The 27,286-nt window shown below is 41.0% G+C and overlaps 1 protein-coding gene across 2 annotated transcripts in view; it reads right to left on the bottom strand.

Moving 5' to 3' along the window:
- The window catches only part of LOC105918929 (solute carrier family 12 member 2), a 130,330-nt gene that overhangs the window by 19,356 nt on the left and 83,688 nt on the right, over nucleotides 1-27,286 (bottom strand). Inside the window, exons 13-22 of one of the 2 annotated variants that reach the window (XM_012854117.3) lie at nucleotides 26,581-26,682; nucleotides 25,126-25,281; nucleotides 23,904-24,003; nucleotides 22,985-23,096; nucleotides 21,110-21,250; nucleotides 18,963-19,069; nucleotides 18,618-18,697; nucleotides 5,531-5,674; nucleotides 2,379-2,426; nucleotides 1,649-1,771 (exon numbers count right to left, since the gene is read on the bottom strand). In XM_012854117.3, the coding sequence (XP_012709571.2) occupies nucleotides 1,649-1,771; nucleotides 2,379-2,426; nucleotides 5,531-5,674; nucleotides 18,618-18,697; nucleotides 18,963-19,069; nucleotides 21,110-21,250; nucleotides 22,985-23,096; nucleotides 23,904-24,003; nucleotides 25,126-25,281; nucleotides 26,581-26,682 (1,113 nt within the window). The remainder of the gene's footprint in view (nucleotides 1-1,648; nucleotides 1,772-2,378; nucleotides 2,427-5,530; nucleotides 5,675-18,617; nucleotides 18,698-18,962; nucleotides 19,070-21,109; nucleotides 21,251-22,984; nucleotides 23,097-23,903; nucleotides 24,004-25,125; nucleotides 25,282-26,580; nucleotides 26,683-27,286) is intronic. The other variant, XM_021311492.2, reaches the window with a different exon arrangement.

Below are 27,286 nucleotides of genomic sequence, written 5' to 3'. Positions count from 1 at the left end.
CTGTCAATAAAACGCGTGCCACAAGAGCCGCAAACACATAAAAAACTAAAAAGTTTTTTTTTCCCCTGCGTCGCTCTCATCAGCGTCACGTGTTGGCTTCGGTGTGAGTGGTTGAAATAGCACGTCGATAAAGATGACAGACAAGTGGCTTATCCAATCATATGCAAGAATTTTTGATAAGGCCCAGCCTTCAATAAAGGCAATTCCTATGGCGGTGTCCCAGATGTATGTGAGTGGAGCTAGGCGGAGCGACATGCGTCTGGCTTGAGTCACATTAACCGGGCTTGTCGCTGGATTGCCAACTTGAAGAGAGCGGATTTGCCATCTAACTTCTGGCCAGAGAGAAAACACGTCATATGCAGTGACCATTTCGAAGAAGAATGTTTTGAACATGACATGAGAGCGAGGATTTTTGGTAAGTTATTTTTTAATTTAGAATTTTTAATTTAGAATTTGCGGGGATGGTTACCGACCAGAGGGGCGGATGGATACCACATGTGATGTGGTATCCCTCCGCCCCAACATGTGCTGGAACGCTTTTATATTTTAATATTTATACAATAATGACCACCTGCCCTATTTACTAGGGGGCAAATATAACTCAAGTCACTTAAGCGATATCTATCCTCCGCCGCAGCGGCGGTAAAGCTGTGCTGCGGCGGACACACACACACGCGCATATATATATATATATATATATATATATATATATATATATATATATATATATATATATATATATATATATATATATATATATATATATATATATATATATATATCTTGGGGGACCCGACTGACTTTGCACTGGAAATAGGTACGACTGGATTCCGTCAAAAGTCCGGTTTCTGTCAAGAAACTCTTCTAAAAAAATCCATATCGCTATCAGATGATGATAGCTCCACAGAACTCCCATCACTGTCACTAAGTACTTCATCACTCTCTGCTTCGTACAGAGCACCAGTCATCGCCATCTTGGAAAATAGTGTGTTGTTGCTCAACAGCGGGTCCGCTGAGTGACGTCACAAAATGGGAGGTGACAGAACTATTCTTGACCAAGATGGATTCCTCCACATAAACATGATTAAATGAAAATTATTCTTAATTAAAAAAACTTATAATTTATTGCACAGTATGTAGTAGTTTTATATTTAAAGTACTTTCAGCAGTTTGAATTCTGATTTTGACCGGACTTCTCCCTTAAAGTCTAGAGTGAAGTTTCTACAGTAAGCGGTGGCCTGGGGAGGGGGTGTTGGTGGGGGCTCACTGTGTTTTCTCAAGTCTATGTGTTGTGAATCTCTGTAAAATAACACTTTCACTATCTGAAATGACAAACAAAAATATTGCACTTTCCCCCCCCCCACCATTCAGTATTCTCCTAAGTGAAAAATAAAAACAGTGAAAGTTTGATTTAGCAATTTGGGTTTTTAATAGGCATTAACTTGCATCTCCCCTAACCTGCAGTGAGACAGTCTATGTTGGTATTCAAATAATGTTTTAAAGTGTACCAAACCTGTATTCTGACAACTAAAAGTTGAAGGACTGGCACAGCTTCAAAAGGCCTCAGAGGTACTTCACTGGAGAAATGCCATTTGGATTTCTGGCTGTAGTTCACCAAGTTCTAGCTGACTTCCTATCCCAGACTCACCCCCATCGTCAAACAGCCACCAGACGTCCACAGTGCCCTTCCCCTGTTTCTGCTGGAACTGCTGGCTGGCCTCCAACAGCCTCTGGTCACACACATTTAAAGGTACTGTTGGACTCTTCTTGTCTGTAAGATGGTTGGCAGACAGGCAAAAACACAGAGCACATCCAATCAGTGACATCATACTGCTAAATCTAAGTCACATCTAGGCAGAGGAGAAACCCTGTTAACACTGAGGAGCCAACACACAGCAGATGTGGTCGCTCTGAAACAGAATTAGGATCCTAGAAAAGAAAGCTACAGATAACGGTCACCTCCAAGGAAGGAAAGAAGCTTTAGATGCTTCAGAGAAACTGGAATGTCACTTAGAGACAGTAACTACTGATGACCTGATGCCAGATAAAAGCCATATGAGAGAGCAGGACATCAGAGACTGAATGAAAGCCAGAAGAAGCTAGAGACTGAAAAGGAGAAATGATTTCCCTCCCCAAGCCAAGTAGCTAGCAGGCCGGAAGCACAGCAAGGAGCAGCAGAGAAAAGACAGAAGACAGAGACAGCAGGCTGCAAGACAGTATGTTAGTATAAAGGATTTCTAAATCTACAGTGAAAAATGAGGCAGCAGAAGGTGAGAGAATGGAGAAAAAAACAAGAGAAGAAAGCCAGCACACAGTAGAAAATCTTAGGAACAACAGGAAGAAAAAGTTAAGGCAACCAAATGAAAGGGGTCTCCTGCCTTTTTTCAACAGTGGCTGAGTGGTAGCTTTGCCATCTTCATCGTCATCTGGAAAGTATGAAACAAAGAACAAAAAAGAAAATGTACTCAACGTGAAATGCTGAATTGATGAACCCTCCAAGTACCAAAGATGTTTCTCTGTGATCAAGATGACGATGGCAAAAAAACCCGAAAAAATACATGAATAAAAACATTCCAAAAGTAAACTGTGTGGTGTCAACTGTTTGGCAGTAAGTTACAATGCTGGACCCTGAGGTGAGCAGGAAACTGGGGACTTTTAGCACAAAGCTCAACTGTTCTCTGGCTTCTGGAAAATTTCTGCCTGAGATGAACAATAAGAGCTGAAGCAATAAATGTGAGCCAGGACTGTTTCCTTAAAGGGAACCGCCGTCCAACGCCTGCTGTAAGCAACATCCATGGACATGTCAGGGAGTTAAATATGCATGCGTCTAATACTCCACACTAAACTACTTCACCATGATTACTCTTGGAATCAAAGGAACATGTCTCAGAGACAAGAGGGCAGTCAGAGTACTGCTAGAGGCTGAGGCTACACTTCTAGAGGATTAGTCAATAAAAGGTAAAAAAACAAAGCAACTGGACTTGTTTTCCGTAGTCGAAGACGTTTCGCTTCCTCTCCAGGAAGCTTTCTCAATTCAAAAAGTCTGGAGTAATGTAGAGTAACAAGCTTTATACAATTGGCAAACAAAGGCCTTGTAATGGCTTAGATAACATGCATATTCAACAGAAACAGGACCACCCCTTAGTAATGGGCGGTCGTTAAAGCCATTAACTCTCACCCTCATTCGGGTGATCAAAACATTGTTCCTTTAAGCCAAGCCAATAACCACCCTGACGACTCCTCGTTACAGAGGAGTGGACCAGTTTCGGTCCAATCTGCTGGCTTAATGGCTTTAACGACCGCCCATTACTAAGGGGTGGTCCTGTTTCTGTTGAATTTGCATGTTATCTAAGCCATTACAAGGCCTTTGTTTGGAATAATGTGGAGTAACAAGCTTTATACAATTGGCAGACTATTTGAATTGAGAAAGCTTCCTGGAGAGGAAGCGAAACGTGTTCGACTACGGAAAACAAGTCCGGTTGCTTTGTTTTTTACCTTTTTTTGAAATGACCATGACCTGGATGACTAAGAATCTTCACCTGCATAGTGAATAAAAGGAATTCATCTCCATTTTGCTCCTCCTTGTTTGGCTCTTTTTTTTCTGATACTAATCACAAGTCACATACTCTGGTAAGGAGATGGTAAACATTTCAACATAAGACACTATACATATCAGAAAACAAAATAAATGGGGTGTGCTTTGGTGGCGCAGTGGTTAGCACGCATGACCCATGTAAAGAAGCCTTAGACCCAGGTTCGACTCTGACCTGTGGCCCTTTGCCGCATGTCTCTCCACCTCTCTTGTACTTGTCAGCCCATTGTACAAAAAAAACAAGCCACTAGTGCCGTATAAAGCTAAAAATAAAATTATTAAATAAATTATATCTGAGATCACAATGACTGTATGCTCCTCTTGAACTTGAGAAAGTGAAGCCCCTGTTTTGTCTGAGGTTTCATCAGGTTAGGTTTGGCGAATGACCCGCGAAAATATATCCCAATTTCTTAAAGGAGAATTGCACAAGTTTAAAGGATAAATATTTTTATTTCCCATGCATGTCCTCACAATCCCCTGACGTGTAAAATGGGTTTTCCTCCATTTACCATCGCTGTCTCTATAGGCTCCATTAGTCAGTTCATGAGAGAGTGATCTGGGTCTTGTTCTTCTGGGTGTGCGCTTGGACCGGAGATGCTGGTCGCTCTTATTCACCCTGGCTGGCTACATTGTTTAGTATAAGCTGCCACTGATGCATTAGCGAGAGAACATAGGCTAACTTAAATATTTCTAACTTTCTTACCCTAGACGACATTACGCCTCTAAACTAAAGACCTGTGTATTCTCAGCGGCTGATGCTTTTCCTCTTCTCCCAGGCACGTGCACAATGCTGGTGTCATTTCAACTTGTTGCCAGAGATAGCAGACTTCTGAAAGTCTGGAACTTGTGCTGTGCTCCTTTAAGACAAAACTGTTCAGCTTGTTCATGTTGGATGGATTTTACTCCATGTTATTAAAAGGTCAATCTAATGGCCCCAAGTTCAGATTTAGAATCATCAGGCCAAAGTAGATGCCTCAGATGCATTTGCACAAATGTGGAATAAAGTTTTACATAATACCATCAAAGCCAGTCTTTGTAGAAAGTATGTCTTTTACAGGTCACTCTTGTAAAGTCTGATTTTTTCATGCTAATCTCTTTTGTCTTTAAGGAACACCTTCTGATTAATGATATTTTTGCTTGACCTCGTGCAAGTACGCTATATCAACAATGTTTGACTTTATGTGGGAACAGTGGCACAATTGTTGGCACTATAGCCTCATATCAAAAAGCTTTAGGGTTTGAATTCCAGCTGAATTCAAACCAAATGCTGGGGAAATGCATCAGCAATACTGCTGCATTGGGGAAACATCTTTAAATTTTAAAAACATGCAGATGTAAATAACAGGTTGGGATGAGAATTGTAGACAAAGAAGCAAGTGGGTCAAAACTTTCAGTTGCTGCAAATTAAAATGTTTTCATTTTATGTAAGATACCAATAGTAAAAACATATGCGTAATATAGTGCACTGCAACAGTCATCACCGGCTTTAATAAAAGCTAAAATATGGTTCTTCTGTGGTATTCCAGCATTGTGGAAACAATTGTATGCTTGTTTTGGCTCCATTGATGGCACTTGTATATTACACTGTTGCCGTTATTTCTCCCACACGTACACACAAACACAGCGTTGTCAGAAACATCTGTGGACCAGAATATTTGTCCAAGTCTGGGGCTTAAGGTCTCTGGGTCACTTCCTGGCTGGGCGGAGCATTAGCGTACGGGATAGAGGGTGCCATTGATGGCTTAACATAGCTTTCTCACGACAGAGTTGAACTGATTAGCTAAAAGAAAACCTTTCCGATAAGAGGACACATAAAATACTGAACAATTATGGATGCAATAATCTAGTTCTTAATATTTGCCTGCTGCCACGTCAGCTATGAAAACATCCATATTCCTTCTGATGAAGGAAATGAGCGATGTAGTGAAGCTGGCTCACCTTTCTGTACAGCTGGACTGTTCTGAAGGCTGGTAGTCTTTGAAGACAGCTTAGATGAATCACAGTCTGAGTCTTTGCTTGTGTCAATGGAGACAATCACGTCCTTCGCCCCTGAAGATTTCTCCTGGGAGGACAACAACTCATCTGGAAAAACGGGGGATTAAGAGTACAAATGTAAGAGAAGGAGAAAGAAAAATCAAATTGAAACAAGTTCTAAATCTGGTTTAAAAGTTGGAGAACCAACTAGGGAGGGTCACTGATTTCCAACTGTTAAAACAGTTACAGTTGAAAAAAGATTTGTATTATTAGTTATTTATCCTACTATTTCTGTTAACACTGTAAATGTTTCTTTCATGGTCGCCTGGTAATAAGATGCCGCTGCAACACTAACAGCAGGTGGCAATAATGCACCAAATTGTTGCCAACTGTCCACCTGCCTGAGTTCTTCACCTAAACTTAATGTTTCCATAATTGGTTCCTGCCATAAGGGTTTCATTTTGAAAAGATTACTAAGTGGAAACCAAAGCCAGGGGTTAGCTGCACGTTCACTGGCAGAAAATTTGCCCACACTCCACTTCAGTTGAGCCGACTACAGAATTAGTAAAGGCATGAATGTGTGGACTAGGCTGTTTCACAACAGAAGGTGTTTTATGTCAATAGAAAACATTAGTAAGTCAGTAAGTCATTTTATTTATATAACACCCTTCTCAGATAAAATTCACAAGAATAAAATAAATGATAAAAACAACTAATTATGTAAAAGCCTGTCTAAATAGGTATGTCTTGAGGTGGTTTTTAAGAGACAGTAGATGCTGTGAAGCGCAGAAAGTGGAAGGAAGTTCCACAGCATCGGAGCCACCGAGTCAACATTCACTGCAAGTTTTCATCCAAATCTTAATGAAACATTTCTTTCAACAACAAACGCTGGAAGACTAATTTGAGTGTTTAGTGTTATTTCAATCTCACTTTATTTCTGATTGTTTATAACTTCTGTCTTCGGTTAGATGTAACATCAGTGTGAAAAAAAATCCACAATGAACTTACCCTTTGAGTTACATTTATCAGTATAGTATAGAAATGAAATTAACACATGCAGTAAAGACTAGCAGTCAGTGGTGGTATTTTAAGAAGCCTATCTCTAGAACTAACAGCCTTTTGAGAACAAATACTACAGAGACTCCTCCAAATTCCTTACTCAATCAATCAATCAATCAACTTTATTGTCAATTTCTTCATATGCTCCAGACATACAAAGAGATCGAAATTACGTTTCTCACTATCCCACGGTGAAGACAAGACATATTTACCAGACTAAGTACACAGACAACATAACATTCAGATAAAAGTAATAAGAGGGCACATGCAGTGAAGAAATAAATAAAAGCAGCAAAATTTGGTTTTAAATTGTACATGGACAGTCAATAAAATATTAGTGCAAAAATAAAATATTAGTGCAAAAGTTCTGTTTTTAGTATTAATAGGAGTCATTATGTAAGAGCAGCAGAAGTGCTGTATTTTCTGGACAAAAACAACAAGTTTCAAAGTGCACAAGTGTGCAGATGGAGTAATGCAAGGCAAGGCGGCCATCTGTGGGTCCAATGTCCAGGATGTTATGTAGCTGCGGATGGAGGGGGGAGAGAGTTACTCCGCTGCATACGAGTTATTTCCTGAGTTAAATAAACCCAGGACCGTGGTAACCATTACCTGTGGCATCCACACTGTGAATGACTTGTGGCCTTATGATGGTCTCTCCAGTTTTTCACCTTAAGCATATACGAGGCTTGTCAGGAATTTGTAGTCCACTTGTCATATCAATTTCAAACACACATCACTCTTGAGAAAATTAAGTATTAGTAGTTTCCCTGTGGTAAACAGATAGCTTCATATTCACAACTATCAGTGATCAGTTACTGGGAGTATTCAAAGCTGAGTTCTATTTCATCCCTCTTGACCACCAGAGTCCAGTGCAGCAAGAACTGAATATTCCCTTCACATATGCGCTGTTTGGTCACACCTATGACAGTATGTCATAGGTGTGACTCCATTGGTATTGTTACTCAACCACAACCTATATAGTCTGACGTCAGAAGCTCTTCCTTTTTTCTTCTTCGTGTGGTTCAGTTTGCATGGCTTCAACTTAAAAATACCTAGAGTTGCTTCTTCCATTGTCAGACACCCCAAGCCTGTTTGCTTGAGTTGGGGGAGGGGGGGTAATCACCCTCCTAGGGTTACGATGGGTTGATCCTCGGTAGAGGACTACTGGCAGAGTTAGGTTTGCGGCTTGTTGGAGATGACAGCATTTGCGCCTCCCCCTTCCAGCTCACGGCTACGGTTATGCCGTTTGTGGTACATACGGTAGCTACTATTAAAGCTACAAGTGGATTGGGTTTGGGTTAAACTCTGTTTGCAGCCTTGTTTGGAACATGGAGGTCGCCCACTGTTGTATGGATTGTGGGGCTGTGCTTCAAGCAGATGATGATCACGACCTGAGCCCTGCCTGTCTTAGACATGTTCAACCGGTGGAGGCGCTTTCAAAGAATCCCTGCATGAACTCTAGTCTCATGTCCCATGTTTTCAGGGTGGTATGGTTGGCCCACTTCTAGCCTCAGTGTGATGCTGACCATTTGCCCTCAGGGCAGGTGGCCCTGACCAGGCGCTCAAAGCTCCAGCAGAAGGTCTCATTGACCTAAGAGCTGAGTCTGACCGGGGCCTTTCCACAGATTTGAGCAATTGTTGACAGAACTGGCAGAGATGAAATCCACTTTTCAGACATGTCAATCAGAGGCATAAATTAAATCGGCTGGGCGCCCTACCCCCACGCATGCCTTACTAGTGTGATGTTTTGTCTTTGGCTGCATCAGCCTCTTACTTTCGGGATGAGGAGGAGGCGGAGTCATCCCCCGCTTTCTGAAGCTGGCTCACTCATCTCAGATCCAAGTTGGTGGCTCAGCTGACAGCTCCATGTGGGATGCTAAGTTTTGTGAACATGCTGTTGCCTCCCTCATAGACCAATTCATGCGTGACGTCACGAGCTACGTCCGCGCTACATCCGGGTCCCGCTGGTAGGCAAAAACAGTACTGTTCTCGTCTACCACCGTGACCGAACGGGTGAATAACAGCGTGCTTTTAGTTAGTTTATTTTTAGAATGTAAACAATGCCTACGACTTGTTGTGTCCCCGGTTGCACACAGAGGCAATCCAAATCGTAGGATGTACGTTTCTTTCATTTACCGAAGGACGAAGAAAGAGATGGAAATTTTCAATGAAAAGGATTCAGGCAGACAATCCCAATCGACTGTGGGAGCAATCATACCACGACAGAATTTGCTGTCTACACTTCATCTCCGGTAAATACAACTTAATTTTGCACTAGTCATTGTTCTACTTAAATAAGTAGTAAGTAACAAGTCTTTCGCTTTTGTATTAAATCTCTTTGCTGTAACATCTGTTTTTAACACATAAGCACTTTTAAAACATTCTATATAGCTGCACATCGAGCTTGGGAACTCCTCGTGTTTCACACGGTTTGCTTTTTTGGCGTGGTAAAAGGGCGCTAGTCTAGCTTTTAGCCTAGCCTAGCTTTAGCTCCACAATGGCTTCCCCCCTTACTCTCTCCTCCGCTTCTCCGTCTAAGTCTCCCCCTATGGTAAATGGTAAATGGCTTGTACTTGTATAGCGCTTTAACTAGTCTTGACCAGGGCTTTGAACCGGTTCAAGGAACGAAAACGAAAACCGGGAACTTTTTGTATTTTGCAGGGAACAGAAACAAAACCGGAAACGTTATTGTTTTTTATGTTCTGGAACTGGAACACTTATTTAAAAATAATGGTAACCGGTAAATACCGGTTTTATTTCGTTCCTCAAAGTTTTCGTTGGCTAGTTAAACTAAAAAAATATATATATTTTCCTGCGCACGTTACCATGACGGCTGAGGTTCACTTCCTGTGTGACATCACATCACACATTCGCTGACTGAATGGAGAGAGAGTGGTGTCTCCACTAGAGCTACACATCTTAAATAAGAGGTAAATTACGATCCATTGTTAAGTGAAACACTCATTCCAAACACAATATCAATAGCTGGTTTAAGCTGGATGAGAAAGATGTGACATAATTCTATAGCAGGGTTTCCCGTAGCGCTATCTTGGCGAGGCGGCCGCCTCGGCAACATAAAAAAAAAAAAAAAAAAAAAAACTAACTCGATATGCTGTTTATTTGACCGTAACATGCGTTTTTTTGTTGTTGCTGTCGTGCGTGCATATAGTGAATGGCAGGAAAAAACACAGGCGTAAAGCTTGTTTCTCCCCCCCCCCCCCCCCCCCCCGCTGTGCAGGTGGTCCGCGCAAAGCTTTTCTTCCTTCTCCTCAGCCCACCATACACCCCCCCCCCCTCCGACAACTCAACGCTTCACCTAAGCAAATTCCTGGGGGAAACACTGTTTAGCATTAAACAGCTGACAGGAACGAAATTAAACGTTCCGGGAACATTATTTTTTCCCGGTTCGGGAACGTCAATTTATTGGTGGAACTCATAACCGGAAACGTTACAATTCCGTTTCTGTACGGAACGAACCGATTGGGGAAAAAAAAAATCGGTTCAAAGCCCTGGTCTTGACGACCTCCAAAGCGCTTCACACTACAGTTCAGTCATTCACCCATTCATACACACAGACATTCACACCCTGACGGTGGTGAGCTATGTTAGTAGCTACAGCTGCCCTGGGGCAGACTGACAGAGGGGAGGCTGCCATGCACCGGTGCCACCGGGCCCTCTGACCACCACCAGCTGTGTCCATCTCCTGCTCTCTGTGTCAGATGTTTAGTTATTCCTCTGCCTCCTTTAGTGATAATGGTACTTGTAATAAATGTAGTGTTTTTGTAGCTTTGGAGGCCAGGGTGTCAGAATTGGAGACCCAGCTCCATGCTATGAAAAAAACAGCTGACCCCTTTGCTAGCACGCAGCCACATAGTTACTATATGTAGTGGTCCTCCAGAAGCACCCGAACAGCCGGGTAACCAGGCCGGCTGGCTGACGGTTCATAGGAAGCATAGCTCTAGATTTCAGCCCCCAGGTCACCACCAACCCGTCTGCGTTTCTAACAAATTTTCCCCACTGAGCGAAACACCCGCTGAGAAGGCAACCCTGATTATTGGGAGCTCTATAGTAAGAAACGTGGCACTGGAGACACCAGGGACCATAGTTAAATGCCTGCCAGGGGCCAGAACGGGCGACATAGAATCTTACCTGAAACTGCTGGATAAGGATAAGCGTAAATACAGTAAGATTGTTATTCACGCTGGTGGTAATGACACACGGTCATGCCAATCGGAGGTCACTAAAGTTGGTGCTGCTTCGGTGTGCAAGTTTGCTAAAACAATGTCGGACTCTGTGATTTTCTCTGGTCCCCTGACTGATCTGACCAGTGATGACATGTTAAGCCGCATGTCATCATTCAACCGCTGGTTGTCTAGGTGGTGTCCTGAAAACGATGTGGGCTACATTGATAACTGGCAAATTTTCTGGGGAAAACCTGGTCTGATCCGGAGAGATGGCATTCATCCCACTTTGGATGGTGCAGCTCTTCTTTCTAGGAATCTGGCCGGATTTATTAGTTCTCCTAAATGCTGACAACCCAGGGTCCAGACCAGGAAACAGAGCCGTAGTTTAACACACCTCTCTGCAGCTTCTGTACAATTACCCACCCATTACCCTATTGAGACGATGTTTTTCCCACGGCCAAAACTTAGATCAAAAACTGATCTAAAAGGAACAAATCATAAAAATCTAATAAAAATCAATACGGCTCACCTAGAGTCAAAAAGTAAAAAAATTAAATGTGGTCTATTAAATATAAGGTCTCTCCCCCCAAAGACTTTGTTAGTTAATGAATTGATTTCTGATAAACAGATTGATTTATTTTGTCTCACAGAAACCTGGCTACAGGAGGACTACGTTAGTATAAATGAGTCAACTCCCTCCAATTATTCAAATTTCCACATTCCCAGATCTGTGGATAGAGGAGGAGGAGTGGCAACCATCTTTCAGTCTGATTTACTAATTGGTCCCAGGCCAATTAATAACTACAGTTCTTTTAAACATTTAACCCTCAGTTACCCTCATCCAAATTGCAAAGCAATTAAACCTCTTCTTTTTGTTGTTTTGTATCATCCACCAGGCCCTTACTCTCAGTTTTTGGATCAGTTGTAAGACTTCTTATCTGATTTGGTGATAAACACTGACAATATTATTATAATGGGGGATTTCAACATTCATGTTGACACAGAATGTGATAACCTTAGCGTAGCCGTTAAAACTATCCTAGATTCAATTGGTTTTGCTCAAAATGTGCATAAACCGATGCACTCTTGGCTCCATACTTTAGACCTTGTGCTGACATATGGCATCAATTGTGAACAATTAACAGTATTTCCTCACAACCCTGTCCTATCTGATCATTGTTTAGTAATATTTGAGTTTAATCTAACCCCACCACCAAAAGAGGGTTCCATTATAGTAGATCTTTATCGGACAATGCTGCATCAAACTTTAAAGAGTCTGCCCCCCTCTTAATATCGTCAGTATTGCAAAAATACCCTGCAGATAGCAGCAATGTTGTTTCTTCCCATTCACAGATAGATGTCTTTGTTAACGGTGTGACTTCGTCATTGTGTTCTGCATTAGACAATGTAGCTCCTTTGAAAAAGAAGGTGATTATTCACAGGAAGCTGGCTCCCTGGTTTAATTCAGAGCTGCGTTCCTTGAAGCACAATGTTAGGAAATAGGAGAGAAAATGGTGCTCTGCACACCAAGAGGAATCCTACCTAATCTGGAGGGACAGTCTATTTATGTATAACAAGACCCTTCGCAGAGTTAGAGCAGCATATTTTTCATCATTAATTGAGGAGAACAAAATAATCCTAGATTTCTCTTCAGTACAGTTGCCAAACTTACACAGAGTCACAGCTCTGTTGATCCATCCATTCCCTTAGCAGTAATGATTTTATGGGATTCTTCATAAATAAAATTGATTCCATTAAAAAAAAAAAAAAAATTGGCATCCTCCCAAACATGATTACCTCGTCCTCAGTAAGTGAAGCAGCTTTGGAGGAATCTTTATAACCTGCACAGTGTCTGAACTGTTTAGACGCAGTAGAGCTTTCTGAGCTATCTAAATTTTAGCTTCATCTAAACCTTCTACCTGTATGTTAGACCCGATCCCAACCAAGTTGTTTAAAGAGATATTCCCATTGATCAGTGGCACTATTTCAGACATGATTAATCTATCCTTGGTAAATGGATATGTACCACAGGCTTTTAAAGTAGCTGTCATTAAACCTTTACTTAAGAAACCATCTCTTGATCAAGATGAGTTAGTAAATTACAGACCTATATCTAATCTTCTTTTCTTATCTAAAATTCTTGAGAAAGTAGTTGCTAATCAACTTTGTGAACATTTACGAAGTAATGACTTACTTGAGGAGTTTCAGTCAGGCTTCAGAGTTCATCATAGCGCTGAAACAGCTCTGGTGAAGGTCACTAATGATATTCTCATGGCCTCAGATAATGGACTTGTGTCTATACTTGTCCTCTTAGATCTCAGTGGTGCATTTGACACAGCTGATCACAATATTCTCCTACAAAGACTTGAGCATACTGTAGGGAATAAGGGGAAAGCATTAGGTGTGTTTAAATCTTATCTGTCGGACAGATTCCAGTTTGTTCATGTTAATAATAAATCTTCCTCAAACTCTAGGGTCACCTGTAGAGTACCACAGGGTTCAGTCCTTGGACCAATTTTCTTTACTATATACATGCTTCCCATCGGCCAAATTATCAGACAGCATAGGATTAATTTCCACTGTTATGCTGATGACACTCAGCTATATTTATCCATAAATCCTGATGAATCCAATCAGTTACTTCGACTGCAGTCATGTCTTGATGACATCAAAAGCTGGATGACTTTAAATTTCCTGCACTTAAATTCTGACAAGACAGAAGTTGTAATCTTTGGACCAGAGTCCTCAAAAAATAAACTTTTTAATCAATCACTTAATCTGGATGGCATTACCTTTGCCTCTGGTAATAAAGTAAAAAATCTTGGTGTTGTTTTTGACCTAGACATGTCATTTAAATCCCATATTAAACAGGTTTCCACAGTTTCCTTTTTTCACCTCAGGAATATCACCAAAATTAGAAACATTCTGTCCAGGAGCGATGCGGAAAAACTAGTCCATGCATTTGTTACTTGAAGGCTGGAATATTGTAATTCTTTACTATCAGGAAGTCCACAAAATGCAGTTCAAAGTCTTCAGCTGATCCAAAATGCTGCAGCAAGAGTTCTGATGAAAATCAACAAAAGGGATCATATTTCTCCAATTTTAGCTTCCCTTCATTGACTTCCTGTTAAATCAAGAATAGAATTTAAAATTCTTCTTCTAACATATAAAGCCCTTAATAATCAAGCGCCATCATGTCAGAGCTCTGATTACCCCGTATGTTCCTACCAGAGCACTTCGCTCTCAGGCTGCAGGTCTGCTGGTGGTTCCTAGAGTCTCTAAAAGTAGAATGGGAGGCAGATCCTTTAGCTATCAGGCTCCTCTCCTGTGGAACCAACTCCCAGTTTTGGTCCGTGAGGCAGACACCCCGTCAACTTTGAAGGCTAATCTTAAAACTTTCCTTTTTGACAAAGTTTGTAGTTAGAGTGGCTCAAGTTAACCTGAGCTACCTCTATAATTATGCTGCTATAGGCTTAGGCTACTGGAGGAGACATCAGGGCCTATATTTTCTCACTCTGATTTCTACTGTTCTCCAGTCTACTGTTCTCTAGTTTTGCATTGCATTGCATTGAAATGACTGTTGTCATTTCAGCTTTTAACTTTTTGCTCTCTCTCTTTTTTCTTCATAGTAGGTACACCTGGTCTGGCGTTCTGTTAGCTATGACATCATCCAGGGAAGACAGATCTCCCGCTCTTACCATCTAATGTAGAACAGATTACTGGATCAATGTGTGCTTCTGTGCTTTTTTGTCTGTCTTTTTGTGTCTCTGTCTTCTGTAACCCCCAGTCGGTCGAGGCAGATGACCGTTCATACTGAGCCCGGTTCTGCTGGAGGTTTTCCTTCCCGTTAATGGGGAGTTTTTCTTTCCGCTGTCACTCCATGCTTGCTCAGTATGAGGGATTGCTGCAAAGCCATGGACAATGCAGACGACTCTGCCTGTAGCTCTACGCTTCTCCAGGAGTGAATGCTGCTTGTCGGGACTTTGAAGCAATCAACTGGTTCCCTTATATAGGAAATGTTTGACCAATCTGTATAATATGATTGAATTTGACTTTGTAAAGTGCCTTGAGATGACATGCTTCATGAATTGGTGCTATATAAATAAAATTTAATTGAATTGAAAACCCTCTGGCATTAGTCTGTGAAAACAGGACAGATCTGCTGTCTCAGTTGGGGCACGGATTTGCCACCTATATCCACAAAGTCTCCAGTTGTGGGTGTGGCTGCTGGGAGGCTTGGGCTGCAACTGACTGGGTGTTTGGATCCCATCAGTCGCACTTTTTTGAGCGCCAAGGAACCTTCTACTTATCGGCAAAACGCAGACAGATTGTGTCATTTTTCTCAGAGGTGTTCTGCACGCAACGAGAATCCAGTTTCCTGTGTTATGCCATGATAGTGATCTCAGATTGAATCCTGAACAGTGGATGATTCAACAAAGAAAGTCCACTCCTTCTGCAAAGGATAAGGGGGGGCCAGGAGAAGCCTTCCTCTCCCCCTCTCTCGCTCGTCCCTTCTTCTCGGCAGGAGGTCAGCTGTGACCACCTCCTTACAGATAAAAGACACAGCACACCTCTGCCCGCTCTTCTCTTCGACCTCTTCTCCTGACTCCAAGCTGCTGAAACACACTGAGGACCACCACTCAAAGAGAGGGGGGGGGGGCCTGGAAGAGGCCTCGAGCTAAGTCAGAATGAGCCTTCCTCCCTGGCATAGGGAGAAACTGCCAGCCGATTCAAAGATAAGTCTCTCACTTCTGCTTAAAACAGATGCCGAAGTGAAGGAATCCGTCTATGCTAGCTTTGTTCTGCTTTCTCAGCGCACCACAGACGGAGCTGGTTCCAGACAACGCAGAGCTGAAAAGCCAGCACAGAAGCAACGTCCCCATGCCGAGGAGAGATCTGCTTGTGACTGCAACCGGGGTCAGAGTCTGCCTGGAGGACCAGGCCTCCGACCCGACCACGCCGTTAGCCACATGCTGCTGCAAGGCTAACGCTAGCCTGCCAAGAGCCAAGCGCTAGCCCGCTAGCGCTAACCAACAACTTCCTCCTTCAACGCCGCTTCCGTGAATGGCCAAACTGAACAGAACTGAAAAGGACAGGTTTGGGCAGCGGGCTGAGGGTGAAGTAAAAGGTTTATTGGGAAATGTTTGTAAACCGTGGTGTTTAGAACAAAAGGGCTAACCGGTAGGTCGCGCTAGCTAACAGGATATTAGCCTTGCTAACATCCGGTTTCGGACCCCTAAAAAGGAGTCCGTTTTAAAGCGTAAAGCGTAACTGTTCTGCTCTGCCATCCTCCGATGGTGTTATAAGCCTTATTCCCGCATCAATGTGGTATATTAATACCGGTTTTCAAGGCAATTTCGGCAACATTATGTTGTAACCTCTTAGCCACCGAGTTGCCACAGCGACCCCATGCGCCCGGAGGGAGAATCGCATTAACAAACTCGGTCGTAAGGGTTTAAATGATTTTACAGGACAAACCGGTCCTCAGAATATTATTTTAACAAATAATGTTTTGTTCAACTTGGGCTTTGCATTGTGAATGGATTGAAATACATGGCAAATGTTTTTAACTCCATTCCATGTTTTTGTTAATCAGATCTGCAGTGAACCAGGATTCACTGAAGTATTCTGATTATGATCAACCACTTTTGTTTGTCTTTTGTTTGTTTTGCATGTAAATAGTTCCTTAGCTTAGCTTCTTTTTATCTTAATTTTGCTTAGTAGTTTAGTTAAGTTTCACTAGCCTAGTAGACAGGATTTATTAATCGAAATATTGTGTTAATTCAGGTAAACAGCATTACATAGTGATGTTCTCTGGATGTTCATTTTATTTCTGTTATTAAATTCTTGAACTTGAAAAGAAGCTGTCACTCCTTTATTCTATGTGTGTGCAGGTTTTGCTGTTAAAAGATCGCTAGTGCTCGAATTCATCCCTTTCAACCGTTGTCTTGATATCAGCTTAAGAGCTGATCATCACCAGACAATACTTAACAGACAGAGAGTTATTTATGAAACATTAAATAACTTAACAGTGTATAATTGCACAACACCTGCTTGGTGCCCACTCTTCTGGAGTGTCTCCAGTCTCTGATGGAAGTTACCTATGTACCTATGGTTCTTTGAATTAGAATCCTTGCATTCCACGAGAAGATTCTTTAGGAGCAGAGCCTCAGATGACAATCGGTTCTGATTGGTCATCCAGTGGGTCACAAGTGTTAGTATTATTACTGAAACACAGCATGGATGGAGGGAACATTTAGTTGTTTCAGTACCGCCCTCTGGCGGGCATCCAGGATTCATAGAACCGTAGCTACATGTAACTTTTGATTTATTTTGCAAATTTGTGATGTAGAAGCTAAGCAACAATTACATACATGCCTCTAGACATCAGGACTTTAAGATAAGTTTTCAGTATTACAAAAAAGCAACACATGCTCCAATTTCTTCCTGAGCAACTTTACGAATCTAAAAATTAGATTTGCAGATTTCCTGTGATGGCCCCTCTCGGGCGCACTGCTTTGGGGGCCCCTTTGGAAGTCCGGGGTTATGGGTCCCCTGATCCCTGCCTCTGTGCTCGGGGAAGGCGGGTCTTTGGTTCTCCACAACCACTATCGAGCTATTTCCTTCTGTATAATTTTCACCTAAACTAGTGCACTCTCACAAACTCCCACAGGTGCTGGGTCCCAGTTATTAAATGTTCACTTATATACAGAAAGCCTATAATTTATTTATTTTCTTTCACTTTCTTTTTTAAGGTATCACATTACACATGTCAGCTTAAATAATAATACATATGATTTAGCAATGGTATCAAGGTGTTACTCGATTGTATCTGTTGCTTTATGTCTGTTCTGTTCTTTTTGCGTCTCTTTCCAGGTGATGGAGCAGACAGGACGTTTTATCATTCTCTTCCTTTTATCTCTTCTTTCTTTCACCTGTTCTTTCTTTTTTTTTCTCTCTTCTTGTTCTTCCTTTACTCTCCCACTTTCCCATTGTAGTGTCCATATAATTTGAAATTCTCCCTGCAGGAATCACAATAAAGCTATTTACATGCACAAATCAAGCAGAGCATTATGGCGAAAGCTATTTGCTCCACTTGTGAAAGCAAAATCTGTTGAGCTCTTTTTGGCATTAAGAGATCAATTCTTATTGCCACATTGCTAGACAGGACACTGGGAAAAAAAAAAAAAATAATAATAATAAAAATTATAATTTTATTCATCCAAACATTCACATTTTATGGTGTGAAACTGTAGAAGCCCAGAGGCTTAATGACACCTCTAAAGCAGGTAGATTTCCAATGTTTTTTTATGACAAAAGATTAAAGACAGGACGGTAGATCACTACTAGCCACATCAGATTAGTGTTTTGTGGAAAATTAAAACATTTAGTTTAAAAACCTTGCAATCTCCACATTCCAGCTACAAATCAGTCATTAACAAAATACAGCTTCCAGATCGTAACCTGCAGAAAAATGTTATCAAACCCAACAGAAATAAACCAGATAGGTGTGTTCTGTCCTGCAGAACACTCTGGATTTTACTAACAATAAAGGGAACCTTTGGACTTCCAAAATTTTTATTGTAAACAATTGAAGTGTAAACAGCAAGCACTTCGGTCCATATATTTTTTTAACACCTACTGGAATTTATATTTATACAAAGGTATTGGAAAAAACTTTGATCGGAGGGATTTGATTATTTTTTCTTTGAATAATTTTGCATTCCTTGTTCACTCAGCCCATATAAATAGTAGAGATGAGATCCTGTCCTTTAAAAGACAGGTTTTTAGTGGCAGAGGTTTGATACCTTGTCCTTGGATATGAGACACATCCAGCCCCTCCTTCAGTCGCAGGATGACAGCACCATACTGGAAGTCAAAGGCATCACTGAGGAGGAGAAAAGAACAACACATCATGTTAGCAATGAACAAAGCAACAAATTCTGAGCTTAACTTGAGACCAACACTGCAACTTCATCCCTGTAGCGTGTCAGCCTCCACATCGACAAAAGAAGAGAGCACATATCTGTGTATATCAGTTAACTTGACCATCACATGGCTGGACCTTTAAAACCATAATCCCCATACGTTTTTACAGTTAGTAGTGTTTTTCTAAAACAATGGCCATTGTCTCATTTTGTATTTCTACTTACTGGATCATATTAATGTAAATCTCCACATTCATCATGTCACCATCTCTCCAGTCATTCTTGAAGCCAAGCACCAGCGTGTTTGGCCGGAGACGACCCAGACCAGCAGCCTGAAAGAACAAAAATGTAAGTCACTAAACAGCCTTAGTTTTAAGTGGCTTTAGATCAAATTGGCAAAATTAGTGATGCAACAGTCTGGACCAATGCAGCCATTCATTCTTATAATGCTTGCTACAGTCTTAAGTATAATAAACACTTGCTTTTGAGCTGGAAGTTTGAAAACATGTACTGAATGAAAGTAGTGCTCGGATACATGCTTTAGTTATGGATCAGCCTCATTAATACTGCGTTCAGACCAAACGCCTTTCGAGCATCAAGGGCATCGGGTTTACATGCAAAGTCTATGGTGGATGCGCCATCCACCATAGACCATCTGCGCGTTTCGTGCTGCAAAATTTGGTTTGACGTGCGTTAAGCAGCTCTAGAGTGGCCGACGCAAGAGTTGAACTTTTGCAGCAGGATGCACCATCTGATGCAGTGGGGTATTTTCCGACAGAAAAAATATTTTTACTTTGGATCACTGATAAATGTTAACATCGAGATGCCCATTAACCTGAGACAGATGGACAAATACTCTTCAGCTGAAATGGGGCACCTGTAGTTGTCCTGGCAGGAGATGAGGACACCAGTCAGCAGGTTATCAAATTGTGCTTAGGTCAGACACAAATAGCGCTGAAAGCGATCCTTGCCAGTGCGCAGCACCTGCAGTGGGTGGTGAAACTCAAACTCAAAACGCCTCTGAATTATTTGCAAATTCGGACATGGTGCAAATTATATTATATTATTTAGTAAATAAACCCAAGCCACTCTAGATTTCATCCACAATTTTCCAAACAGAGGAAAAGAACAGGGAAGCTTCTCCCCACGGGAGCCACTCTGTCAGATGCGCTGTCTGAGCGTTGATTCAATTCAATTCAATTTTATTTATATAGCGTCAATTCGTGAAATGGTCATCTCGAGGCACTTTACAAAGTCAAATTCAATCATATTATACAGATTGGTCAAAAATTTCCTATGTAAAGGGAACCAGTTGATTGCTTCAAAGTCCCGACAAGCAGCATTTACTCCTGGAGAGGCGTAGAGCTACAGGGAGAGTCGTATGCATGTCCATGGCTTTGCAGCAATCCCTCATACTGAGCAAGCATGGAGCGACAGCGGAAAGAAAAACTCCCCATTAACAGGAAGGAAAACCTCCAGCAGAACCGGTCTCAGTATGAACGGTCATCTGCCTCGACCGACTGGGGGTTACAGAAGACAGAGACACAAAAAGACAGACAAAAAAGCACAGAAGCACACATTGATCCAGTAATCTGTTCTACATTAGATGGTAATAGCGGGTGATCTGTCTTCCCTGGATGATGTCACAGTTAACAGAACGTCAGACCAGGTGTACCTACTATGAAGAAAAAAAAAAGAGCAAAAAGTTAAAAGCTGAAATGACAACAGTCATTTCAATGCAATGCAAAACTAGAGAACAGTAGACTGGAGAACAGTAGAAATCAGTAGAGTGAGGAAAAATAGGCCCTGATGTCCTCCAGTAGCCTAGACAGCCCGTTGGACATTTATGTGCACAAGTGTCCCAAGTTGAGGCGTTGGACACCTTTTTGATGCTGAAAATGCATTTGGTCTGGATGCAGCATACACGAGGACTAGTCATTTTCAGCTGTAACACTTGAGATGGGATATTTAGCACTATATAGCAGTCACAATTTAATAAAACTTCAGTAAGAGACTCCAAACTGTTGCGATTCAACACTTAGCTTTGAATCAACCAACCTTAAAATGATGAGGGGCACCAGTAGCAGAACTGAAAAGAACAAGAGCGCTGTCTAACAAGTTGTCATAGTGACCCCATGTACATCAGCATGATATGAAACAACATAAGTCTAAAAATTCTAATGTTAAATTCAAATGTATTATTTTAGGCAATGAGATAGAATAAGCTGGGTATATAAAAACACAGGCATTTAGATTGCAATGGTTAAAGACCCAATACTGTTTAAAGTAATGCAGACATTCAGACAAACTTCAAACAATGAGTTATTGCATACAGACAGATTGCTGCATGGTAAGCTGAACTGCTTTCTTACCTGGAGCAAGTACTGGGAGCCCTGTCTCAGGTCCTCAGCAAACACTGGTGTGTAGAAGGCCTTGGTCTCATTCCTCATCAACCAGCGCTGGTACCGGGACTGGTCTGCAGCGAGATCTTTAAAGTTTGGCTTTCTGTAGCCCTGTTGGGAATCAAACAGATGCAACAGAAACATGATATTCAATAAACACAGCATTGCTTTACAATCTAATCTGATGTCACTGGCTTTAACCACTTTTTGTTCTTCAGTAACCAATCCTCAGAGAAGCAAATGAGTCACCCTGAATGCATTTCTGCCCTACATCCCTGCACCTTCAGCTCAATGTTCTGGCTTGCAGGAAAATTATTGTATATTCCTAATTATTGTGAGATATAACGTAAACAGTATGAAATGGTTTGGTATAAATTAAGAAGCCTTAATTGCAATTTAGTCTTTTGAAATAAAAAGGGTCAACAACCTTCAGCTAGTAAAGTGTAATCCCAATAGGTGGGAATGTTTACCTCATTTAACTTGAGCCAAGCTGCTTTTCATACCTAATGGAAGCAACAGCAATAAGCAGGGGAGCAAATGAGAGCCCACAAAGAGTTTCAAAGAGGTGGAGAGTTGCTGCCAGCGAGGACTGCACAGAGCCTGCATTCATCCACTTAACATAGCCTTTCAATTGTGAAACATTTATTCCCAGCAGGGGTTTGTTTTTACACCAAGCATGCTCATACAATAATTTCTTTGCCATTAGGAATCACTGAGGTTTTTACTGTAGCGGTCCCACTATCCTGCATTCTGAGAGTTTCTTTGTTGCATCACACCTAATCTGTTCTCCCTAGATGCCTCAGGAGATCATTCTGTCATTTGAATCAGGAATGCAACCTCTCCAGGACTTTAAAACTCTACTATAGTTCATGCAGCTCCTGTGATTACACAAGATCTTATCTTACAACAATTATGACAAATGACACTTGCACAAAAACAAGATTTCTGTTCCAAGTCACAATTAAATGTGTAAAGGGAAGGCCAAAAGCTAAAAACAAAACACTCAGAAGGGTTCATAAGTGTCTGGTCTAAAAAAATAATAATAAATCAAGGCTTACCTGGGTGGATCTGAAGGCCTCAATATTCTCCTTTCTCTACAGTGAACAACTAACGTCTTCCTCTGCATCACATCAGGGTCATCAAAGAAGCCAGGGACCAGTAGTCCTTGCTCCTGCACCACTTGCCATGGTGAAAATACAGGCACTATACCCATTTCCATGAGTACAATGCCTGACCTTTGTTCTCCATCTTCTTCTGCTTATGACCTAACATTTCATTTTGTTTATCTGCTTTGTTTTTGCCTCCCACCTCCTTCCTGACTATGGGTTAAATTGCTCTTTCAGGCATGCTAATCTAACACAACCACAAAAAGGTTGTCCACAAAGACCCCTAACCAACCTCAGTGGGTGGGTAGGTAAAATTTAAGTCACACATGAACTTCCTGAAGAAGCCTGGCTGCATATTATGCCCACACAACAAGTTTGAGTAATGGCCACAATCCCTTAACACCACAGTGAAAATAACAGGTGCCTTTTAATGGTCAGTGTCCTGGCTGTAGCTGCCATTGGCTGCTGATGACAGAGAAAGCAACGCTGTATTGGTGTAAGCAGTTTGAGCACAGAGCAGGACTTGGATTTTTATTTCTTTCACACCAACATCCCTGCTAATAGATATGATTGTTGTTACCAGAATGACATTGAGCCTTTTCCATCACATAACCACCTGTCCTAAAAACACCTGCTTTAGAAGCTTATATTAAAATGCATTTTTATCTGAGCTAATACCATAATTGGTCTCCTTCACCTTACCTTCATAAACATTAAAAAAGGCTAAATGGGCACTCACCATGCGGACATGACCACAGATCATGAGGCCAACATTCTTAGTAAAGGAGTGAACGAGATCTAGGAGGGCAGGACGGGAGTTGGGATAACCAGTCATCACCAAACACTGGGGTCTTGAGAAGAAAATAAAAAAAGGGGGAAGGAAAGACATTAACAACATGTTGGTATCAAATCCTCTAAAATTCTTTAAAGGCTGACATCTTTGTCATGACATTTATAGGATTAGTAGCTTTTAAATCTGCTGACATTTTTGTGACCTAACAGATTAGCGCACATCAAAGAAAGCAACACTTTAAGCAAAATAATTTGCTTAATTAGGCAAAGAGGGGAAGACAAGCAGGAGCTCAGAGGAACACGCAAGTCATTCTGAGAGCACCACGAGAAGCCTTTTAATCCCCGCTTGATTTGCTGCCATGGGAACAGTCAAAGCCACATAGCTACCAACAAATCCTCAAAAGCAACACTGTACTATGCTGTGTGCACACAAACCTTAGGGAATAAACCCACAGGAAACAGTATGATAAATTTTATTTACTGGTAAAATGTAGTCAAGAGGACCATCAAGACAACAAGAGCATTAATGCATTGATGTCCTGCTATAAAAGCAGAAGATTCAGTAGCGTGTTGGTGAAAAAAAACTGCCATGACTTTAGCAAGACAATTTCTGCTGCCAATCAATCTGGGAAGGGCTGCAATGTCAGAAGAAATCCCCTGTGCACCAATCTAAGAATAATGCAGTTGCAACAAAAATGGTTTTACTAAAGCATAAAGCAAAAAGGTGTGTATATTAAATTAGCTGCATAACAAAATATATAGTAATTAAGCCATGAACAGTAAACCCTTTTTGAGTTGCTCGCTCCATGCTCGATGTGAAAATACTGTAGATCTTTGTTTTGACAGTGACAACTGCCATGTGATACCTGAAATTCTTGACATGGTCCTCCACTGCACTGAGGTGCAGTGTGTGGCTCAGAGCCTGTTGATAGGTCAAAGCCTGGGTGGATGAGCCCCAGTTCACATCTGCACAGACGGACACATGCAAACAAAAACACAGTGAAGTTAGCAAATGTGTTTATGGATCAGTCTGCCAAGCTAAAGGTCAAGTGACCCATGCAGTGCTAGAGTCAGAGAAAAAGCCTACTCTGTGTGTGTAGCTGCATGTCAAACTGTGTGCACACACGTTGTGTGCTCAGAGCTACAAGAGCAGCTCTGTTTACCGAGGTACATCAGTGCTTCATGTTACTTAAAAACATTTCTTTCACCAAATTCAGTTTATCCACGCAGGAAAGCTATGATCTGATCAACTTTTCTAGAACACTGGGGATTTAGGGCCGATTTAATCTTGCTCAACAGAAACACTAGACACAGGAGACACTAAAATAGTTACTCATTATTAATGCGTAAAGAAACAATAAATACATGGCAAATTATATTGTGAAAAATTTTTAAATATGACAAACAACCAATAAGGAGTAAATGATCAGGAATGATAAGCATTTTACTGTATTTATTGCACAAAAATAAATATTACCTTTGTTTTCATTTAAACAAGAAAACAAATCAATCTGGTTATGATTCTACAACCCCATTTACCAACTTATTAATTTAATTTTTACAAATCTATAGTAAATACTAATCTATATAAACCTATAACAGGAAAGATTGTGGTACACCTCCTTTAATCATCATCAAGGGAGAACAACACTTTAGTCAGGCTAACAAAAAGTCACTGTTCTATTGTTCTGAGCAGGAATAATCCTCTGAGCTTTATTACAGACTGCTTTTCTTTGTTCATATCTTCCCTTCACTACAGTTGCTGATTCATCAAGTAGAACATTAACTCTGTCCCGTCAAGCTCTTTGTGCTAACAAACTTGTCCATTACACCCACCAGACCGTTTCAATCTAAAATTTTTAGTCTATACTATATTCTGCTCCTAAATTCAGATAATACTTGTTATGAACTTATAGATATAAGCCCGGCAGGCTTATAATACCGCTCTGCTGTGGTAGCACACCGTAGTTTAGTGCAGAGGTTCTAAAAACAACTGAGGATGGTCCACAGAACACAGTTTTCATGAAGTACGTCATATTGGGTATGTGTAATCGCGTAATAAATGCATTTGTAAAAATAGGAACTCACCTGGCTTTTTGTGGCTCACATAGATGTAGAGACCCATAACAATGACATTTGTGAGGAGGGCAGCTGCCCAGTTGATGACAAACATCACCACACAGCAGAGTATGGCTCCAGCAAGGGCAACCCACATGTTGTAGTATTTGAAGCTGGGACGCCAGCCTGTAGCAAAAACAACCATTTGTCACAAAAAGGAAAAGCTTTGGCCATGCATGAACCATGCTGTGGTATAGCTATCATGGTAAAAATATAATCATAGAAAGTTGAGAAGGTTTCTCTTTAAGTTTGGGACAAAGTTTAATAGAAAAATCAGAATTAGAGATGAAGACGCACCGCTGCTCTTCATAAGGTCATAAAGGTCATGGACTAAAACAGTAAACAGCGCTGTTATAGGCGCGGACAATATGCTTGGGTTAAACAATGGAAGTTAGAAGCCCATTAGACTCAGGACTAGAAGGTTAGAACAGCTATTCAAGGACCAAATTTATTTAACATGAAAACTAGACTAAAGAAGCTTTAGTGAAGATGTAGAATTGCAGTGTGGTTATAGAATGAGTCAACAACAAACCACAGGACGTAAACGGTACACTGGGATTTCTCTTTGTCCCATAAACGTTTTACAGTTCCCAGAGGGAGAGCACAAATTGTCCGGAAAGGGATCCAAACACAAAATTGGGTTTCCAGCTTCTGGTTCCAGCTGCAGTAAAACCCATTAGGTCTAAATGAGTCATGTACCATTTAGGTCCAGATGACCTGCTGGGGATATTAGGAACAGAAACAATCTGTACCTGCAAGTCTGCACAGGATTTCGTATAGAAAGAGGAAAAAGCACAGAACTTAATAAAATACAAACTCTCAACAGTAAACAAATCTTAGTCTAGTTCTTTAGTTCAACTCCAGATTTTTTTAACACTACTCTCACTTCAGGGAGGACAGATTTTAAAAAACATTTTCTTACTTCAAAATAAAATGTCCTTAAACGCAGATGTCTAATATGAGAAATGTGACAAGATCTCAAGGTACATGCTGAATCTCATCTTGGTGTGTGTGCGTGCGGGCATATTGTGCTTTCATTTTTTCAGAACCTGAACACATTTTGCTTCATGAGGATTCTTTCCATATGACCCAATGAGTACTTAACAGAAACAAAATGTGTTTAGGACATTTGAGACAATGCTAAAATAGTTCAGAAACAGCTCACAATGTCGGCACACAACCCCCACCAGTCCTATAAAGTTGTGAGTCAACAGCAGGGAGGCATGCCATTGGGGTCTAAAGTTACTGGTTTCAAATCCTGACGTCTCAAATCATATTTACAGTTCAGCACAATTTAACTTCAGATTATAAAGTATTGACTGATGCTTTTGCCACCAATCTCAAATCTTTCTCCAATATTGACTAAAATTCTTAACCAAATATATCCTTTAATGCTGGTTTTCCCTTTTTGCACCTTGATCTTACCTGGAGAGTTGGCCAGTGATGCGTGGAACACAGAGTAATTGATCAAGGCATAGGATGCCAGGAAAAAGTTGGAGATAATCGGTGCAATTGTGTTCAACTCAGCTGCAAGCAAGAGAAAACACAGGAACTTAAAACAAAGCACAAATTGACCTCAACAGCTAGTAGGCTGTGCTGTCAAAGCTAAGGTTGTTAAAAAACAAAAATGTTATGCTAAATTAAATACTGAAGAAATTCCTTAATACCGCTTTTGTTATTGGGCAAAAAAAATAGGGAGCATAAAAACTAAACTGTTGGCATATCTTTCATGCAGTTTCATGGGACAACTTAAGCAAAAAATGTTGCATAAACATTTAAGGATTATATGTTTTATGTTCTTTTCATTCCATAGACAACAGGGACAGAAAATACAAGAAGTAGATACAAATTATCTGTTTTCATCATTTAAACATTTTTCTATCAAAAGGAGGGTCAGGGCTTTAATGTAGTCAGGGACTCCGTAGCAATGCAATCAAAAATGCCTTGATTAGGAACCTGATCAAGTCCTGAGATCAGACCAGAACATCAGAATAAGGGGTTTCTGATGTTTTCGTTTAATTATACTTGTAGATAGAAACAGCTTGGACATTACAGTTAGTCACAAACCGTATTTTTCGGACCATAAAGCACACTTAAATCCTTACATTTTCTCAAAAATGTATGGTGCGCT

Source organism: Fundulus heteroclitus, unplaced genomic scaffold, assembly GCF_011125445.2.
Source record: "Fundulus heteroclitus isolate FHET01 unplaced genomic scaffold, MU-UCD_Fhet_4.1 scaffold_107, whole genome shotgun sequence".
Taxonomy (NCBI): domain Eukaryota; kingdom Metazoa; phylum Chordata; class Actinopteri; order Cyprinodontiformes; family Fundulidae; genus Fundulus; species Fundulus heteroclitus.
The sequence above is the reverse complement of the archived record's forward strand: the minus strand, read 5'-3'. Positions and strand labels throughout refer to the sequence as shown.